Source organism: Oryctolagus cuniculus, chromosome 6, assembly GCF_051225735.1.
Source record: "Oryctolagus cuniculus isolate XC-2025 breed Fujian yellow rabbit chromosome 6, ASM5122573v1, whole genome shotgun sequence".
Lineage (NCBI taxonomy): Eukaryota > Metazoa > Chordata > Mammalia > Lagomorpha > Leporidae > Oryctolagus > Oryctolagus cuniculus.
Genome location: NC_142872.1, coordinates 30132680 through 30153166, shown reverse-complemented (window position 1 = coordinate 30153166; position 20487 = coordinate 30132680). Strand labels below are relative to the sequence as shown.

The window sequence follows — 20487 nt, the reverse complement described above, 5'->3', positions numbered from 1 at the left end:
CATTAGCAGGGAGCTGTATCAGAAATGGAAAAGCTGGAACTGGAATCAGTGCCCATATAGGATGCCAATACCACAGGCAGAGGCTTAACCTTCTATGCCACAGCACCATAGGCCTAGGATATTAACCTCAAAATGGAGTTTCTGGATCAAACTGTATGCACGTCACTTCAGTTACATTTACTGTATAAAATAAACCATCCCCAAATTTAATGTCTTAAAATAACTTGGTTTCATGTATACAGTAATCTTCAATTTGGGCTGACAGCAGCTGTTTCTGCTGTTATGCAGGTCTTGCTTGTGGTTCCTTGGGGAGCACTGGCTCAGGAGTGGGCTCAGCTAATGTGCTGAGACAGTTAAGTGACTGTAGTACCTTTTTTTTTTTTTTGACAGGCAGAGTGGACAGTGAGAGAGAGAGACAGAGAGAAAGGTCTTCCTTTTGCCGTTTGTTCACCCTCTAATGGCCGCCGCAGCCTGCGCGCTGCGGCCAGCGCATCGTGCTGATCCGAAGCCAGGAGCCAGGTGCTTTTTCCTGGTCTCCCATGCAGGTGCAGGGCCCAAGCACTTGGGCCAACCTCCACTGCACTCCTGGGCCACAGCAGAGAGCTGGCCTGGAAGAGGGGCAACCAGGACAGAATCCGATGCCCTGATCAGGACTAGAACCCGGTGTGCCAGCACCGCAGGTGGAGGATTAGCCTATTGAGCCGCGGTCCAGCTTAAATTTGACTACTCTTAAGAACCTCAAATAAGAGGAATCACACAATGTTTGTTCTTTTGTGATTGGCTTATTTCACTTAGCACAATGTCTCCATGGCTCATACATGTTGTAGCTTGTGTCAAAACTTCCCTTGTAAGGCTTGACAACACTCCATTGTGTGAACAAAATAGCTTTTGTTTACCCATTCATCTGTCAATGGACACTTGGACACTTCCACCTTTTGGCTATTGTGAATAATACTGCTATGAACATGGGTGTACGAATAAATATTTCTTTTTAAAAATTATTTTATTATTTATTCAAAAGGCAGAGTTACAGAGAGAGAGAGAATCTTCCATCCACTGGTTCACTTCCTAAATGGCTGCAATGGCTGGAGCTGGACTGATCCAAAGCCAGGAGCTGCTTCTGGGTCTGCCACATGGGTGCAGGGGCCCAAGCACTTGGGCCATCTTCTGCTGATCTCCAAGGCATATCAGCAGGGAACTAGATTGGAAGAGGAGCAGTCAAGACTTGAACAGGTACCCATATGGGATGCTGATGCTGCAGGTGGAAGCTTAACCTTCTATACCACAGTGCCAGCCTGAAATAAATATTTCTTCAAGTCCATGCTTTCCCTTTTTTGGGGTATATACAAAGATGTGGAACTGCTGGATCATATGATAATTCTGTTTAATTTATTGAGGAATCAACAAATCATTTTCCAAGCATCATTTTGCATTCACACCAGCAATGTTAAAGGTTTCCAATTTCTCCATATCCTTACCAATAGTTGTTATTTTGTTTTTAAAAAACAATAGCCATCCAAATGAGTGTGAAGTGGTATCACAGTAAGGTTTTGATTTGCATTTACCTATTGACTAGTGATGTTGGGTATCTTTTCATGTGCTTATTGGTCATTTGTATATTATCTTTGGGGAAAATGTCCATTCATGTCTCTCTCATTTTAAAATCCAATTGTTTGTTGTTATTGAGTTGTAGGAGTTCTCATATATCTTGGATATCAATTCTTATCTGATGTGTGCTTGGAAATATTTTCTCCATTTTGTTGGCTGCCTTTTAACTATGTTGAGACTGTCCTCTAATGCACAAAGGTTTTACATTTTTAAAAAATATTTTCTCTGTAGCTTTTTAAAAAAAGATTTATTTTATTTGAAAGACTAAGTTGCAGAGAGAGAGAGAGACAGACAGACAGAGATCTTCCATATGCTGGTTTACTCTTCAAAATTTTTATAAAATCCAACATTTTGTGTTGTTGACGGCGCTTTTGATGTCATGTCCAAGAAATCATTGGTGAATCCAAGCTATGCTTTCCTCCTATATTTTATTCTAGGAGTTGTATAGTTTTTGCTTTTATATTTGGGTCTGTGATCCATTTGAGCTCATTTTTTGTATAAGGAATAATTTCTGTTGTATATGGAGTAAGGTAAGGCTCCAACTTTTTTTTTTTTTTTTTTTTTGGTGTATGGATATCCAGTTTTCTCAACATTTGCTGAAAAGCCTGTTTTTGCCCAGTTGAATGGTCTTGGAATCCTTGTGAAAAATAATTTGATTATATGTGAGAGTTTATTTCTGGGCTGTCAATCCCACTGGTTTCTGTTTGTGTTTATGCCATTACCACACTGTTTTGATTATTGTAGCTTTGTAGTAAGTTTCCAAATCACAAATTTTGATACCTCTGATGTTATTCTTCTTTTGTCAGTATTGTTTAGGATATTTGGGGTCCTCTGAGGTTCCATATGAATTTTAGGATGGAATCTTCTATTTCTGCAAAAAAATCTCATTAGAATTTTGGTAGAGATGGCATTGGATCTATAGAATGTCTTTGGTAGTCCTGTAAGTTATTAATAGATATTCTATCAAGATAAGAAAATTTCCTTAGATCACTACATTGATTAACCATTTTTATTACATGGTGAATGTTCTCAAGAGCTCTGTCGTGACGATATTGAAATGAGCCTGTAGGGGCTGGTATTGTGGCATAGTGAGTAAGGGCGCTGCCTGCAATACTGGTATCCCATGTGGGTGCTGGTTCATGTCCTGGCTGCTACACTTCCAATGCAGCTCCCTGCTAATGGCTTAGGAAAAGCAGCAGAAGATGGCCCAAGTATTTGCGCCCCTGCAGCCATACAGGAGACTTCAATGAAGTTTCAGCCTGGCCCAGCCCCGGCCATTGCGGCCATCTAGGGAACAAACTTGTGGTTTCTTATTGAAATCCTTGCATCCCTGAAATAAGACCTATTTATTCATAAGCTATAAATGTTTTCCTTTAAATATGTAGAGGGTAGTATCTGTGATATCTTAATTAAGATATTGAATCACCATTCATAGTAGGATTGCCATTTGTGGTTTCACTTCAGTCTGTTTGTCTTTTCATTCTTTCCCTGTGAAGTTTTTTCATGTTTGATTCATTCCTCTAAGAACACTGATGAAATTTTTCTTGGCAATAATTGATATCAACTCATCATGTTTTCTAGCACAGCCTCTAGTTTGTTTTGAAACCTTTCATCAATATTATTTTGATGCTTTTGAGTCTAATTAAAAAAAAAAAAAACTCCTTGAGGCCAGTGTCGTGGCATAGCAGGTTAGGTTGCCGTCTGCAATGTCGGTATCCCATACAGGCTCTCCTTCATGTCCTGCCTGCTCCACTTCTGATCCAGGTCCCTGCTGATGTGCTGGGAAAGCAGCAGAGGAAGAGCCGAGTGCTTGGGTGTCTGCACCCACATGGGAGACCTGGATGAAGCTCTGGCTTCCTCCTGATCCAGCCCTGACTATTTTGGCCATTTGGGGAGTGAATCCGCAGATGGAAGAGCTCCTCCCCTCCCACCCCGGTCTCTCCCTTTTTCCTGTAACTCTGCCTTTCAAATAAGTGCATAAGTCCTAGAAAAAAATACTTGGCTTTTAAAAACAAACAAAAACACTCCTCCTCGCAGTTCTATAGAGATTCACGTGCTCCTTCACCTCTGACAATATCTGCCTTTACTCTTCTCACTTCCCACTCCTGATTTCTTGCTTCATATCAAGCTATTTTGTTTTTTCCAAGGTTCTCTTGCTTTTCCTTCTTTTTCATTTTCTCCAGGTTTTTGTCTGTGATCAGAATTTTGAACTTTCTTTTAGGATATTTGTGAAGATTTTAAAAAAAAGATTTATTTATTTGAAAGGCAGAGTTAGAGAGAGAGACAGAGAGAGAGAGAGAGAGAGAGAGAGAGAGAGAGAGAGAGAATATCTTCCATCCACTAGTCATCTCCTCTAATGGCCAAAGTCAGGAGCCAGGAACTTTTTGGGTCTCCTGTGTGGGTGGCAGGGACCCAAGAAGTTGTGTCTTCTGATTTTCCAAGGCATTTGGATGCCAGGGCCTCACTCTCAGTTCTTGCTTGTAAATCAAGATCAGAATCCCCATGGCTTTAGATTGGCTCATCACTTCCTAATCTGTTTAGATACACATGTTCACCTGTACATAACCTTGCTTCTGCTTTCCTCTTTTTGTTTTTTATGCACAGTAATCAAAGCATAGACTTACTTCCCCTATAAAATACCTCTTCTTGTGAAGAGTTAACACATGATAAAGTGGAGTATATTCTTGGATTTTGTTAGTCCTTTTCATGCCAGGTATGTGTAAGTCAGGAGGCTTCAAAATTATTTCTCAAGTCACATAGGAAGTCTGTTGTTCATTTTGTTATCTCATTTCATATTCACACAGATGCAGTCTTCACTATGCACAAAATACCTCACAATAAAAGACTAAACCAAGGGCTAAGATACTCGACAATAATTTAAAATTGCAGATTTTATACCTTCCTATAATTTCATATTAGCAAGACAAAAAAATAATACTTCACACCTTCAATTCTTCAAAAGTCCCCAAATAAAATAGCACAGCACACCGACAGATAGCATATGCATTAAATAAAGAGGTAGTTGGGTAGGTACTTATGACTTCAGGCAATTTGAAACTACTAAACATTGACAATTTTTTTTTCTATTCAATCCAGATAAGAGGATAGTAAACTCAGAGTAATGGAATAATTTGGCAAGAGCCAAGCCAAAAAAAAAAAAAAAAAAAGTATCAGAAGATCGGAAGCCAGACCTCCTGGTTTCTAATGCTGTCCTCTTTTCAAAACGAAGAGTACCTCACATATACTCTTCATGCCAACCACCTACATCATTACGTTCTTTTCAATCTCACACATTTATAAACATGCCTAGATATAAACACGTAGATTCACTTGATCAAGACTTTCCAGCACTTGTCATAGAAATCTGTCCTAGACGTGGGGGATAAGACTGTGTAGTAGTCATGGGGAGAGTGAAGGCAAGTCAGTGAAATCATGAGTGATTTTTATCAAGACAGTTTAAAATTCACTACGAAAGTTTACCTGAGAAAGCGCTTCCTTCCTGTCCTCCAGGAGAGACTGCGGTGCTGACAGAAAATCCTTTTTCTCACAGCTCTCCTGGCTGATGCTGAGCAGCGTGTCCGCGTAGTTGGGCTGCGGGAAGATCACGTGGCTGCTCCGCGAGTCCGCCGTGAGGGACACCTCGTGGGAATAGGTCTGCAGGAAGGCGCGCACCCCGTCCACGCCCACAAAGTGCGAGGCCGGCACGCCCGCCAGCCCGCCACAGCCCGACGCCCGCAGCAGGCGAGAGCTGTGCCAGCGCCGCAGCCTGAGCGCCAGCAGCACGATGACGAAGGCCAGGAAGACGCAGGACACCGCGGCCACCGCCACCACCAGGTACAGCGTGAGGTCCGACTCGTCCGCACTGGCGGAAGGCTTGAGGCTGCCCAGGTCCGCCAGCACGTCGGGGATGCTGTCGGCCACGGCCACGGTGAGCGTGACGGTGGCCGAGAGCGGGGGCTGGCCGTGGTCCTGGACGGCCACCACGAGGCTCTGCTTGAGCGCGTCTCTGTCCAGCAGGCCGCGCGCCGTGCGCACCTCGCCCGTGTGCAGCCCCACGGCGAACAGCCCCGGCTCGCTGGCCTTGAGCAGGCGGTAGGACAGCCAGGCGTTCTGGCCCGAGTCTCTGTCCACTGCCACCACCTTGGTCACCAGGTATCCGGGCTCTGCTGCGCGGGGCGCCAGCTCCACCCCTGTGGAGCCGTCGGTGGGGAGGGTGGGGTACAGGATCTCAGGGGCGTTGTCATTCTGGTCCACCACGAACAGGGTCAGCGACACGTTGCTGCTGAGTGGCGGGTCCCCGCTGTCACTCGCAGTGACTCTCAGTTGTAAGTCCCTGAACTGCTCATAGTCAAAAGAGCGCAGTGCATAGAGGACTCCAGTGTCCGAGTTGATGGAGATGTAGGAGGACAGGGGCGCCCCCTGGATGGTGTCCTCCACCAGGGAGTAAGTGACCTGTGCATTCTCATTGCTGTCAGCATCATGAGCCTTTACAGAGAAGATGGAGGCACCTTTGGGGTTATTTTCAGGAATATAGGCAGAATAGGAGTCCTGATGGAATTCTGGGGCATTGTCATTGATATCCGTCACTATCAGCAAAATGTGAGTTTCAGTAGACAGAGCAGGAGTTCCCTGGTCTGTTGCTGTTACTGTGATGTTGTACCCAGTGGTAAGTTCTCTGTCCAGAGTCCTTTCTGTCACCAATCGGTAATAGTTATCTACTAGCTTTTCCAATTTAAAGGGTAGGTTTCCAGGAATGGAGCATGTGGTGTGACCATTGTCTTCGGAGTCCTGGTCATGCACATTGATTAGAGCAATTACGGCCCCAGGCGGGAAGTTTTCTGGGACTGCAGGGGTGACAGAAGTGATGCTCACATCTGGGGCATTATCATTTACATCCAGAACTTTGACTAACACCTTAGCTCTGGCCATGAGCCCAGCACCATCCTGGGCTTGAATCTCCATTGGGTAAATTTTGTATTCTTCGAAATCCAGCGGCTCTTTATTTGATATTTCTCCTGTGTAGGAATGCAACTGGAATATCTGGGCTACTTTGTGATCTATGTTGTGAAAAGAGTATGTTACTTCCCCATTGGCTCCCTCATCTGGGTCGGTGGCATTGACCACAAGCAGCCGAGTGCCCAGTGGCACATCTTCCGGGACACTTATGTGGTATTCTGCCTGAGTAAACGCTGGAGGGTTGTCATTCGCATCCACCACCTGAACTCGAATGCGCAGAGTCCCTGAACGGACTGGGTTGCCCCCGTCAGAAGCGGTGAGGACCAGGTGGTGGACAGCTGCTGCCTCTCTGTCCAGGGGCGTTTGCAGTACCATCTCTGGGCGTTCGGGCCCATCAGGTCCCTGTTGCACATCCAGGGAGAAATGAGGGTTGGAGCTGAGCTGGTAGCTCTGGAGAGAGTTCACACCCACATCAAGGTCTTGCCCAAAAGGCAGAGGGATCCTGGTGCCTGGAGAGGTTATTTCATTCATTTTTAATTCCAGTTCTTCTAACTGGAATCGAGGGGTGTTGTCATTAATATCAATTATTTCCACTTCGACAGGGAAAAGCTTCATTTTCTCTTCCACAAGGATGTTAAAGCTCACCAGACAGCGTGCGCTCTGAGCACAGAGGTCCTCGCGGTCTATCCTGCCCGCCGTGACCAAGCCACCGCTGCGCGCGCTCAGAGCGAAAAGGGGCGCCCTACCTCGCGAGACGATGCGAACTCCGCGCTCCGCCAGCTCCCGCGGCTCCAGCCCCAGGTCCTTGCTGATGTCGCCCACGAAGGTACCTTTGTCTGTTTCTTCTGCCACCGAGTAGAGAATACTCCCGGCCACGGGGTCCAATCGCAGCTCCAGAAAAAGGCACAGCAGCGTCAGCCCGCTACACCCAGTCAGCTTTGCCAGAATCGCCATTGCTCTCTTGCTTCTTAGTTTTCTTCCAGTCCGGTACAAAAGGTAGTGTTTCTCTGCCTTTCTGAGCCCAAGTTAACCCAGTTTTCAGGGCAATTCCGAGCGGAGAACCGCCCAGAAACAGGATTTGGGCTGCTTCAGGGAGACATTGCTCAGCCAGCCCGGCGGAGATCAAGCTTCTAGGAGGCGCAAGGGTCTTTTTTTTTTTTTTTTTTTTTTTTTTTTTCCCATTGCGTGTGTGTCACTGCCGGTATCGCCCAGATAGGTGAACAGCGGCGCCCAGAGTCCTAAGCAGTTACTGCACGCCTAAAAAATAGTTCCTAACCTGATCTTTCCGGAAGTTATTATTGTCAGAGAAACAGTTAATCCTTCTGCTATATATAATTTTCTTTATGGAAAAGAAAACTACTATGTGCATTTACTTAACCATGTCAAGAGGTTGCTAAATTGCAGTCCCCTAGAGAATCCTAGTATCCCCAAGCTATGTGGTTTTTCTTTATGCTCTTCAGGAAATTGGAGCAAAGAACTCGTTAATACTTTATGGAGGACAGTTCTGTACCTGCTCTTTTTCTGTAGTACCTTGATTACTTGCTAATTTCCAAGTTTTAGTAGAGGATAAAAAATTGGAAGAAAAAAAAAACCATTTAGAATGTAAGCTAGACTTTCCAAAAAATCGGACCATCCCATTTCCTTCCACTGTGCTTTATTTACCAGAAATTTTGTGATTCTGAAGAACATGTGTTTCTTTTTAAAGTAAGGAATGTAGTTTTTCCTCCAATCATTTGCAAACTAATAAGGAAAAGGATATACCAACATAATAGTTTGCTGTACAAGACTACAATCTTAAGAATTTGTACATGTATCATGTAGAACATTTTAATTCCTAATTTATACTTTCAAAGATATTTTATAATATACAAAGAATAGTGAGTTACAGGTGGTGTTTTGTATTATGGTTTATTATAAAACTTTATCATGTAGCAGGATCACCATTTGGAAAAATCAGCATTGATTCTATAATGGTCATCAGGATAAATTCTTAAGCCTGAAGAAAAAGTTGCCTTGGTGCCATGGCTCCAACGCCATGTGTAGTTTTTACTCCAAAGCCTTGTGTGGTTTCTAGTTCTGATTGTGTAGTCATTTTGAAGCCAAACAATTTAAGCAGATTGGCAGGGGACACTGGAGGACCTGTTGTACTCCTAACATCTCTAAGAGATGTTTGGGCACCTACCAGTTGTATCCTTCTAGCTGTGCCTCTTACTTACTTACAATGGGGCCTCTAGGTCATTCCATGATGCTCAAACAGGGTTCCTCTGGTAAACAAGACCCTCTTCCCATCAGTTAGACTCTTCTGGAGGGTGAGGAAAAAGCAGCTGTTGGTAGTGAAAAATGGCTTCATTTCTTTAAACATTTTCCTTTTCTTTTTCTGGTTTTGAAGGCTCAGCAGATTATCTTTTTCTCTATCACAGCACTGTTTTTAGAACATCTTGATATTTCTTCATCAGACTGAGAAACATCTTGATGTAACCTGAAGAACAAGTTTTTAAGGTTTTCCTCTTTTCTGAAACGTCTCTGTATTATGTGGGTTTTAAAGTTGTTTTTTTTTTTTTTTTTTTTGACAGGCAGTGTGGACAGTGAGAGAGAGACAGAGAGAAAGGTCTTCCTTTGCCATTGGTTCACCCTCCAATGGCCACCACTGTTGGCGCGCTGCGGCCGGCATACCGCGCTGATCCGATGGCAGGAGCCAGGTACTTATCCTGGTCTCCCACGGGGTACAGGGCCAAAGCACTTGGGCCATCCTCCACTGCACTCCCTGGCCACAGGAGAGAGCTGGCCTGGAAGAGGGGCAACCGGGACAGAATCCGGCGCCCTGACCGGGACTAGAACCCGGTGTGTCGGCGCCGCAAGGTGGAGGATTAGCCTAGTGAGCCGCGGCACCGGCGGTTTTAAAGTTTTTAAAAGTCACTCAAATCTATTTTGAAATAACACTGGGATCTTGGAAATTCATCAGAAAAATATCATATGAATATATAATTTAAAGTTTAAATTTAAGCCCAAAGAGGTTATGCTATTAATTCTTCATAACTGAAAAGGAAAAAGCCACATTTTTTATTTTTAGTCTGTTGGGATGATATGTGTTCATACAATGACACTATCTTCTGAGAGAAGTTGGTTTCTTTTTTTATTTATTTATTTGACAGGTAGAATTATAGACAGTGAGAGAGAGAGACAGAGAGAAAGGTCTTCCTTCTGTTGGTTCACACCCCCCCTCCCCCAATGGCCACCACTGCCAGTGCTATGCCCATCCAAAGGCAGGGGCCAGGTGCTTCTTCCTGGTCTCCCATGAGGGTGCAGGGGCCCAAGCACTTGGATCATCCTCCACTGCCTTCCCGGGCCACAACAGAGAGCTGGACTGGAAGAGGAGCAACCGGGACTAGAACCCAGTGCCCATATGGGATGCTGGCGCCACAGGCTGAGGATTAACCAAGTGAGCCACGGCGCTGGCTGAGAAGTTGGTTTCTTAAGCAGCAGTATTTTTTAACTAGGAAGATAAGGCCACAACCATCCTTCTTTTTCTCATTGCAATGTTTATTAATAAAAGGTTACAACTAAAATGCCCCAGGTTTAAGGTATTTATCTTTACCCCCAAATTAGAGAACTGTGCTATCTGCATTCCAGAGTCTGACATTTTCAGAAACAATTTAAGCCAGATTGTGGCAGTCAACCAACCTATGAAGATCATGACTGAGAAAGGTTCAGAAAATGAGGAAAGAATCAAAGCCCACAAGAATAGTTCTTGGACAGAAAATTGTTTTTGTATAACTAAATCTATAGTTTTTCAGCTTCTCAAGGACAAATACAAGTATATGCAATTCAAGGGTAGAATTTAAAGATGCAATTAACTTCCTTCACTATTGTCAGGAAGGGACTATTTAATAGGAAGCATAACCTTTCCAAAAATCTATTACTAGGCACAGCTTTTCCCCAAAGGAACTGTGACCTAAAGAGAGAGATAAAAATATACACAAAAACCACCCAAGAAAACTCCCCTGACAAAAAAGCCAGAGGATTTATAACAGGATGATATGTATAAAAATTAAAAATGTTAAAACTCACACGAATACATTTGAATCCAATGTTAACATTTAATGCTTCATTGCTGGCTTCCCAGAGAATATCCAGTTGAAACACTGTTAGCATCTGAAGCCAGGCTAACTGTAGGAACAGTTCAGATCCTCCTTCTTTAAGTTGGGAACCACTCCACATCCAGGCTTGGACCAGAGACCATGCTGAAAGCAGCTCCCAGCAATGAAGCTAGAGGAGTGTGCAGCAGGTACAACGTGACGGCCAGAGTCATTTCGAGGAAGATGAACACAGAGTTCAAGGCCAAGGTGATCATCTCGTAAAACCGCAGAGCTTGGCTTGCCTTTTGGAATGTGCCAGGGTTGTCAGGAAGATCTGGCAGCAACCCTGATAACTGTTGGCAAAGACCAGGTGAAGCATGCGGACTTGCCATCTCACACAGCAACCAGCAAACCCTGGAGGGCTGCATGTTTTATCACCTGTAGCAGCCCTGTGTACATGTAGCTCATGTGCATCTCTAGGCTGAAGAGCCAGGTTAGCTGCCTTGAAACACATGAAATGGCAGCTGGCAGTCACGCCCCAGTTGGCATCCACGTGCATGACCAGGTAGCTGGGTTGCACTGTGTGTGGTGCAATGTCAAGTAAGTAAGTCTTCGCCAGGTTGCAGCTCCCAACACGCGGTCTTTCTCGCATTCTTGTGGTGGTTGTGCCCAAGCCAGGCAGGCTCAGGGTGACACTGAGCCCATCAAGTTCTGGTCAGCGGCACAGTTGGCGCAAAGGCAGTCTCCCCAAACACAGGGCACTCTGTGCTGACCCACACACAGATGGCAGCGCCTGAGGTGCCAGGTCACTGGTCAGGGAGTAATCAGAGGCTTTCAGGGCTGAAAGCATTGAAGTGCAATAGAGGCGTGGGTGGGTGTCCTGATCGTCGGATCAAACAGGCGGTCTGATGGAAAACAGGAGCGGTTTTGTTGATTCGGCTGATATCGCAGTGGTGCCTGTGCTGGAGCAGAGGGACAGCCTGTCCTTGCGGGTGTCTCTGATGGTGACATATTTCAGGGTCTGCTCCCCGTTTAGCTTTCCAGCTCTCAGTAGCTGACAAGAGAATTATTTAGCAATTCTTGGAGGTGAAATCTTTGCCAGTGAGATTCTTCCTGTCCGCAATTATTTTCACCTACTTTTGCAGAGCAGGGCTTCCAGTTCTGTGGTTTTGTGGGGGCAACCACAATGCTTACTTCTGTTTGGACTAGACACCTGGCTGCAAGTCACCTGTACTACAGTTCTCAATCTCCACTTCCACCAGGACTCTGAAATGGGTCCTAAAACAGCTTCCCCTCTTCTCTTCCATGGTAAAATCAAGGACTGCTATAGTCACTGGACAGCAGATAGATTCTGTATGCCTGTGAGACTTGTGCAAAGTGCAGAGAACTCTGCTCTACCTTAAGGAGGTCATGGGAGCCAATAAGGACCGCATGAAGAATGCAGAGGAGCTGCAGGAAGGGAGGCTGACTGCTATACACATGAGGCGGGCTATCCAAGGACCGGCACTGGCATCCATGGCTGTGTCTTGTACTGAGCTGATCGGCTCCCTTCCCACCACCAAGCTGCGGCCGCTCTGCTCCTCTGGTGCAGGGTTTCAACAGCTACTCAGGAGTATTTACTGCTCTAGTACTCTCCTTACATTCGGGAGGGGAGAGAGTTATATAAACTAACCTGATAAATTTGTAGTTATTGCCAGCGTCTAAATCTACTACGGATTTAAGAGTAAATGCTGCCCCTATTAAGACGTTTCCCAGAATTTCTGAAACAAAACGTGCCAAATGTCACCACGCTACTAAATATATCCAGGATGATTACATGTATACGAAAAACTTCTCGTATGATTTCCAGTGGTTTCAAATTCAAACGGCCTAGGGACTTCCCTTGGCAAACCTGCTACATTAATCCTGTCATTTTCAAGTTCGGGTGGGAGGCTTCTCACACTCACCCGCTGTTTCCGGCTTTCTGCGAGATTCTCCGCCTTTAGATCCCCAGCGTTCTCTTCCGGAATCTGGAAGCGCTTCTGCCACGTAGTTCTGCAGGCAGCACAACGGCAGCAAGGAGGGAACAGCGACTGCTCCGCTCCGCTCCCCCGAGGTGCAGGGCCTCTCTTCCCGCGGCCTCTCGGAACCCAGGGCGCCTCGCCACGCTTCCGGACGACGAGAGCCAGCTGGAGGAAGGTGCAGCGCCTCGCCTGGAGCCATTAATTTCTGCCCAAGATGAGATTGCGAGAGAGGACGTACCGAGTCTCCCGGTATGCGGGGTCCGCTGCGTCACAGTTGCCCAAGGATCGCTTCGCTTTCGCTCTGGCAACGGATTGGCCGACAGCGGCACCCAGAGGCCCACTGTGGTATCGACCGCATGTTACTTCGGAAGTCCGATTGCGCTTTACTTCCCGGGACTGTAGAATGAATACCAGCTGCTTTAGCAAGAAGGGTGAAAATCATGGTTTCTTCTTGACGTTTTAATAAAAGGTCTTTCCACAAAACTTGAATCAAATGTTTTAATTTATTCAAGTTGATCCAAATTTAAGAATTCTTACAGAATTCTTCTCGAAATTTCCTTTTCAAGAAGATACACTATCGAAATTTTTTATTAAAAAAAAAGTGGGGTAAGGAGTTATCCATTGTAAAAAGAATTTTTAATTGTACAAAGGAATTCTCACTAAATCCAATAACGTACAAAATAAATATCTTTGTAAAGAGAAAATACTGGTAAAAATCTAAAAAATCATCAGTAATTACATTGTATGCTTACTGATTTAATTTAAATATGATGTCTCTCCACACTTTTCAATACATATATACTTCTGTAATTCCAAAACCAATCTGTTCTTTCATGGATGTTAATGGTTGCCCACCTGTTTTCCTCTCTTCTAATGCTTCTTTGTAGCTTAAGTGTGGGTAGTACTTAGGAATTATAGGCTCAAAAAGTTAAGTTTCGGGCTGGCGCTGAGGCTCAATAGGCTAATTCTCCGCCTGCGGTGCTGGCATCCCATATGGGCACCAGTTCTAGTCCCGGTTGCTCCTCTTCCAGTCCAGTTCTCTGCTGTGGTCCAGGAGTGCAGTGGAGGATGGCTCAAGTTCTTGGGCCCTGCAGCTGCATGGGAGACCCGGAGGAAGCACCTGGCTCCTGCCTTCAGATCAGCGTGGTGTGCCGGCCGCAGCGCGCCAGCAGTGGTGGCCATTGGAGGGTGAACCAATGGAAAAGGAAGACCTTTCTCTCTGTCTCTCTCTCTCACTGTCCACTCTGCCAAAAAAAAAAAAAAAAAAAAAAAGTTAAGTTTCAGGTAGGTTTCTCAACCTTGGTATTATTTTGAATCTTTGTCATTGGGGGCTGTTCAGTGCCTTGCAGGATGTTTAGCAGTAACGTAACTCCGGTCTCTACCCAACAGATGCTAGTATATCCTACCCCTACAATTATGACAGACATGACATATGACATATGACAGCTCAGAATGTCTGGACGTTGCCAAATGTCACTCTCTCTCACCCACTTTGAAAACACAGGCTTATGTCATTTTCAAGGTATTACTGAGCAAGGGACAGGTACATAGCCTAAGTCAGTTCAATCATATGGAAAGACAGACTTTAGTTGGGGAGAGCCACTTTTTTAACCTGATGTGGACAAGGAAGGAAGTTCTCTAGTTAGTGTAGGCAAGTATCTTGTGACTGTATAGCCTTTGGAAGTTCATAAGGAGAGAGGGCACACCTTAAAGAATAATGAAAAAGGATAAATGTTTGTTCTTCAAAACTGGGAAGAGAGAAATAATTTGTTCTAGGCCATGACTGTATCATATCTGGAGACAATTACACTTCCAGATTCACACTCTCTGGTGTAGTAATCACCAGCCGCATGTGGCCACCAGATCAAATTGAAATGTACTGTTAAGTGCAAAACAGCATTAGATTTTGAAGACACAACAAAAAAGATGAATGTAGGGGCAAGTATTTAACCTAGCACTCGAGACATCTGTTAAGATGCCCACTTCCCACATCAGAGTGCTGGCGTTGACTCCTGGCTCTGGCTTCTGACTTCAGCTTCCTCTAATTCAGACCCTCGGAGGCTGTGGTTGAGGTCCTGCCACCCCTGTGAAGACCTGGATTCACTTCCCAGCTCCCAGCTGCAAGAATCCTGGCCTTTGTGGGCATTTGGGGAATGAACCAGCGGATGGGTAGCACAGCACATTGTTTCTCTGACCCTCCAATAAGTAAAATTTTTAAAGAGAATGTAAAACGTATTGGTAAGAGTTTTTAAGCTGATTCCATGATACAATTATATTTTAGGGAAATTGGATTAAATAAAATTACTGAAATTAATTCCACTTGCTTCTTTCTGATATTCTAATGTGGCTACTAGAGATTTTAAAATCATACCTGTGACTCACATTGTATTCCCACTGGACACAGCTGCTCTAGACTACCTGGTTTTTGAGATAATATTCTTCAAACCAGTGTAAGTTAGGTTTTGATTTTTTTTCCAATAGAAAGCATTTTTTAGTACAGGACCTGTGACACATTTTTAGTTAACTTGCTTTTTACTTTACAAATATATGATGACATAGCAGTGCATAAGCTTACTTTTTAAGAGTGCTTCCTCTTTCCTCAGCTCCATAATTTTCTTCCTCTAAAATTTAATTAGAACTTCTCACATCACCCATATTTATTTTATCCTCCATAATATAAGCAGTCTTTTTAAGTAATTTCATAGCTTATTAAAGGGATTTTTCAAACATACAGCATTAGCAGCAGTGACTGCAATACTCCTTAACCACAAGTAATGCTACCACACTGGAAAATTTTTTGCTGTCCCCAAATCTTTGGTTCACTCCTATTACAGATACTCTACAGAACATCCACAGGGGTAAAACTCTTTCACTAATTTAGAGTTTTTCTGTATGTCTAATGAATTTGAAAACAATCACAACTGGTGATATAGCAAAGATTTCAGTTGTAGAATCAGTATAACCCATATCCCCAAGTGAAAAACCAATAACTGGAAAATGTGTTAAATTCAAAAGCAAACAATATGTTTCAAGATTGTAGTAGGTAGTACTTTGGGAAAACTGGTATCAATCCTTTCAGTTATCTCTGATAATCTTCCATTTAGAGGTCTGCTAATTAAAACAGTCTTCTGGCAAATCAGAATTGCATACAATTCATGTCAAATTACCTTCTATACAAGTATATTTGAGCATCATGAAACACATGGAGAATTAAAATACAAAGTAATATTTGGATTATTTTCATATATGAGCATGGTCTTATATGGCTAAATAGAGCACTATGCAGAGAATAAATGCTTAAATTTATAAAATAAGTAAAAGCAGGTAAAATCAAAGGCCGACTAAAAATATCATCTTCAAAAAACAGGAAATAGATTATCCTGGAAATTACTGATGAATCAGCCAACATTCTTCAGCATATTATGGGACAGAAATAATGTGGTTACACGGAAGGACATACTTTCTCTTTAAAATGAACCAAAAAAGCAAACCTGTGCCAGCTCACTTTCATTTCCTCACGGTTTCACAGTTCGTTTGCACCACACTCACACCCTCTATTGGTAAAAACACTGTAACAACTGCTGCCATCCTTGACTAGAAAGGGAATGAATGTACTATAAAGTGACTCAAACTCGCTTTAAGTGACATAGAATTTATTTTCTCCAGCAAATTACTATATTTTTAAGACTATGTTATTTCTAGATGAGTCAACTGTTTCATTCAATTATCGAATTATTTTTGTGTGTCTCCAATATTCTGGTACTAGGCCCTGGGATATAATCTGGTGTAAGGAGGACAATCAACAAGTACACAAAGAAATAATGCAAATTCTAGAAATGTTAATCACTTTCTGGGAGTTCTCTTAAATTTAATTTGTTGTTAATATTTTAGAGGGCGTAGGTTAAATGACCTTGATGCTCTACCAAACGGATCCTACTAAAAAATAAATGGAAAAGAACAAAAATAAGTGGAAGCTGTTACAGCTGTGCCAAAGAACCACGAATATGCGGTGAAGAATCCCTGAGAATCCACATACGAGATAAGCAGAATACAGCAAAACAGTAGATGGAGTGGAAAAAAATTCCAAAGTAATTTAAAAATTACTGGTACGTTCCAGGCAGTAAAAATTCCTCATTTACACATTCTACTTTAGCCACAGCATCTGTCCACAGGTCCTAAGGACCTGTCTATTCTGTTTAAAGATTTATTTGAGAGGCCGAGCTACAGAGAAACCTGCTTACATTTCTATCTATGCCAACTACGCCAATGAGAAATCACCCCTGGCCCCCTGGAGAGCTCCCAAGCAGAAATAAACCCAGAAGCACGGTCCCCCTCCGGGCACTTTCATAATTAAAATACACACAGAACCACACAGTGGACAGCATGCTCTCCTTACGCCATTGATTTGGGAACTTTTAAATCCACTTTGTGGTTAGTTACAAATTCCTGCACCGACACCAGAATGGGTAACTCCTGGGGAACACGCGAGACGTTTCCCGAAGCAAAACGCTTTCTGCAAACATGCCCTGACCCCCGAAGTCTAGACGCTATCTCGGCGCTTGCCGGTCCGGTACAAATGCTGTCTCAGCAGGGGGAGGCTCTGTGACCTTCCTGCAATCGTTATCTCTTATTTTCAAACTAGGTCGGCAGGAAACTTCATTTTCACGCCCTAAAACAATTCCCCTGGATCCAGAGAACGAGTCCCGGCCGGAATCGCAGCGCCGCGACTGCGTCTGCGCGCGCTCGGGGCGGGCCGTCTTTCCGCCCGGCCGTGCTGTCACTCACGGCCGCTTCCCGCCCCGCGCCGTGACGCAGCGCGGCTTTAAAGCCAGCTCTGCAAGCGGCTGCAGGCAGACGCCTGCGGAGCCTCCGGTGTGTGGCTCTGCGCAGCGCGTCTCGGCGAAATTTCGCGCTTCCCGCCGGGACCGAAGCATTGGTAATCAGTAGCGGATCACTCAGCTGAGCAGCAGGAAGAACAAAGGAGTCGGCGAGAGAAGAGGCTCCCCGCCGCTTTGCAGCGAGTGGCTTCCTCCCCCCGCCGCCTGCGCCCGGCGCGAAGCTGAATTTATAACCGTCACTGGATTGTAAGTACCCGAGGCAAAGGCAGCTCGCTGCGTCCCGCTTTTTCAGTTATGCTTGTTTCGGGAGGGTTTGGGTCGGTGTTGACTGCTTGTCCTAATTTTGTGCCGTCTTCATTCTGCAGGAGCCGCCATTTGCTTTCCTGCTCGCTCGCTCGCCCGCTTGCTCTGTCTGCATTGTCTGGAGGCGGCACCTAGAGGCTGGAACTCGGCATTGCAGCTCCAGGCTTTAAATGGACTTAATTCTCTGAATAAGCCAGTGTGTCGGTAACAAACAGCGGGTGTGGAGTGCAGCATATTTAGAGAAAAGATTTGTGGCTTGATTAAAAATTAAGACAAAACAGATGCTTAGCTACTGTTCTGCATAGAACCTTCTGTTGTTAGATTTTAATTCATAAGGAACTGGTCTTTTAAATTGTTGCAGTAGCTGAAACTTTTCAGTGCAGCAAGTGTTTATTAGGAGAAGGGAGTCAGAAAGAAGTGAAGATGAGTAAGAGCAAAGATGATGCCCCTCATGAGCTGGAGAGCCAGTTTATCTTGCGCCTGCCTCCAGAATATGCTGCTACTGTGAGGAGGGCAGTGCAGTCGGGGCATGTCAACCTGAAAGACAGACTGACCATCGAGTTACACCCCGATGGGCGTCATGGAATTGTCAGAGTGGACCGGGTCCCTCTGGCCTCAAAACTGGTGGATCTGCCGTGTGTTATGGAAAGCTTGAAAACCATCGATAAAAAAACCTTTTACAAGACTGCTGATATCTGTCAGATGCTCGTGTCCACAGTTGATGGTGATCTTTATCCCCCTGTGGAGGAGCCAGTTGCTGCTGCTGACCCCAAAGCAAGCAAGAAAAAGGATAAGGACAAAGAGAAAAAGTTCGTCTGGAACCATGGAATTACTCTGCCTCTAAAGAATGTCAGAAAGAGAAGATTCCGGAAGACAGCAAAGAAAAAGTATATTGAGTCTCCAGACGTGGAGAAAGAAGTGAAGCGGTTGCTGAGTACAGATGCGGAAGCTGTCAGTACTCGCTGGGAGATAATTGCTGAAGATGAAACAAAAGAGACGGAGAATCAAGGCCTTGACATCTCTTCCCCAGGAATGTCTGGCCACAGGCAGGGCCAGGACTCCCTGGAGCACGATGAGCTTCGGGAGATATTCAATGACCTCAGCAGCAGCAGCGAGGATGAAGATGACACCCAGCACCAGGACGAAGAAGATATAAACATCATCGACACTGAGGAAGACCTGGAGAGACAGCTGCAGGACAAGCTGAATGAGTCAGATGAACAGCACCAAGAAAACGAAGGGACCAACCAGCTGGTTATGGGCATTCAGAAGCAGATTGACAACATGAAAGGCAAGCTCCAGGAGACCCAGGACAGGGCCAAGCGACAGGAGGATCTCATCATGAAGGTGGAAAACCTGGCTCTCAAGAACAGATTTCAGGCTGTGCTGGATGAGTTAAAACAAAAGGAAGACCGAGAAAAGGAGCAGCTCAGCTCTTTGCAGGAAGAGCTGGAGTCACTCCTAGAGAAGTAAGAAGAATTTTGATCATTTTGAACCTGATGGTTCCACACTAAGAAAATCTTCATCACTTTTTCTGGATTTTAAGATTTTGCAGTAGTTCCCGTTCCTTCTAATGCTAGAAGTTCTTTTTAAATTATCTTGTTTTCAAGAAGCACTTTGCTAGGTGTTCATTCTATAGAATTAGGATTGACTAGGCAGTAATGTAATTGTTAGGAAGTTGTAGGGTTAGTGGAATGAACAGCTGAACCCTAATATTCACAGCTGCATTGCAGGACTTTGCTGCTGTTTCCCCATTTCCCGGAAGCTGCTATTGCTGCCATGTGGTGCCTTCTGAGATAGGTAAGAACCTAGTGTAGAGGCAATGAAGTTGGTTTGCATATGTTTCCCTAACTATTTTCTCAGTTAAATCAAAGCAGTTTCACACATGTAGAGATGCAAATAATTTCATAAGGTTTCTAACATAAATAAAAGCGACTAATTTTCAACTTATGTGTCTTGATTTTTTCATTGGTAATAGGAGTCAGATAATCTTTTGAGGTGGTTTCTCGGTAGAGTTTAATGATTGGTCAGTTTGGTCCTGCTTTGCAGGTAAAGAAGCAGTTGTGGGTTAAAAAAAAAAAAAAAAAGGAACATAGCAGAAATTGGGAAATGTCATCTTTGCATTCTATTAAGGTTCTAATCCACCTGCTCCATCAGGAGGCTGGAAAACATGAGATACAGAGCCATTCTAAACTACTCTAGTATTTGTAGATGAAGGCCTGCTTTACCCTTTTTTTTTTTTTTTTTTTTTGACAGGCAGAGTGGACAGTGAGAGAGAGAGAGAGAGAGAGAAAGGTCTTCCTTTGCCGTTGGTTCACCCTCCAATGGCCGCCGCTGCAGCCGGCGCACCGCGCTGATCCTGGCAGGAGCCAGGAGCCAGGTGCTTTTCCTGGTCTCCCATGGGGTGCAGGGCCCAAGCACCTGGGCCATCCTCCACTGCACTCCCTGGCCATAGCAGAGAGCTGGCCTGGAAGAGGGGCAACCGGGACAGAATCCGGCGCCCCAACCGGGACTAGAACCCGGTGTGCCGGCGCCGCAAGGTGGAGGATTAGCCTATTGAGCCACGGCGCCGGCTGCTTTACCCTTTTTTAAAAGCACTGTTTTTACCTGCAGAAAATATTGGGAATAAAAACAATGGCTATCAAGTGAAGTCCAATGAACCACAGCACTGGTTTGGATTAGATTATGTTTCCAATTATTTTT

General features: G+C 44.6%; 2 protein-coding genes across 3 annotated transcripts in view; one reads left to right on the top strand and one right to left on the bottom strand.

The window, feature by feature from the left end:
• The window catches only part of LOC100353508 (protocadherin gamma-C4), a 193861-nt gene extending 176014 nt beyond the window's left edge, over nt 1-17847 (bottom strand). For both annotated transcript variants that reach the window (XM_089335983.1, XM_070076234.2), the window contains exons 1-3: nt 17736-17847; nt 10633-13887; nt 5089-9043 (exon numbers count right to left, since the gene is read on the bottom strand). In XM_089335983.1, the coding sequence (XP_089192109.1) occupies nt 5089-7518 (2430 nt within the window). In that variant the 5' untranslated portion in view covers nt 7519-9043; nt 10633-13887; nt 17736-17847. The remainder of the gene's footprint in view (nt 1-5088; nt 9044-10632; nt 13888-17735) is intronic.
• On the top strand, nt 17496-19730 carry TAF7 (TATA-box binding protein associated factor 7). The gene is made up of 2 exons (XM_002710263.6): nt 17496-17727; nt 17847-19730. The coding sequence occupies exon 2, from the start codon at nt 18208-18210 to the stop codon at nt 19255-19257; it is 1050 nt and encodes a 349-aa protein (XP_002710309.1). The 5' UTR covers nt 17496-17727; nt 17847-18207; the 3' UTR covers nt 19258-19730.
• Nucleotides 19731-20487: the final 757 nt, after the last annotated feature.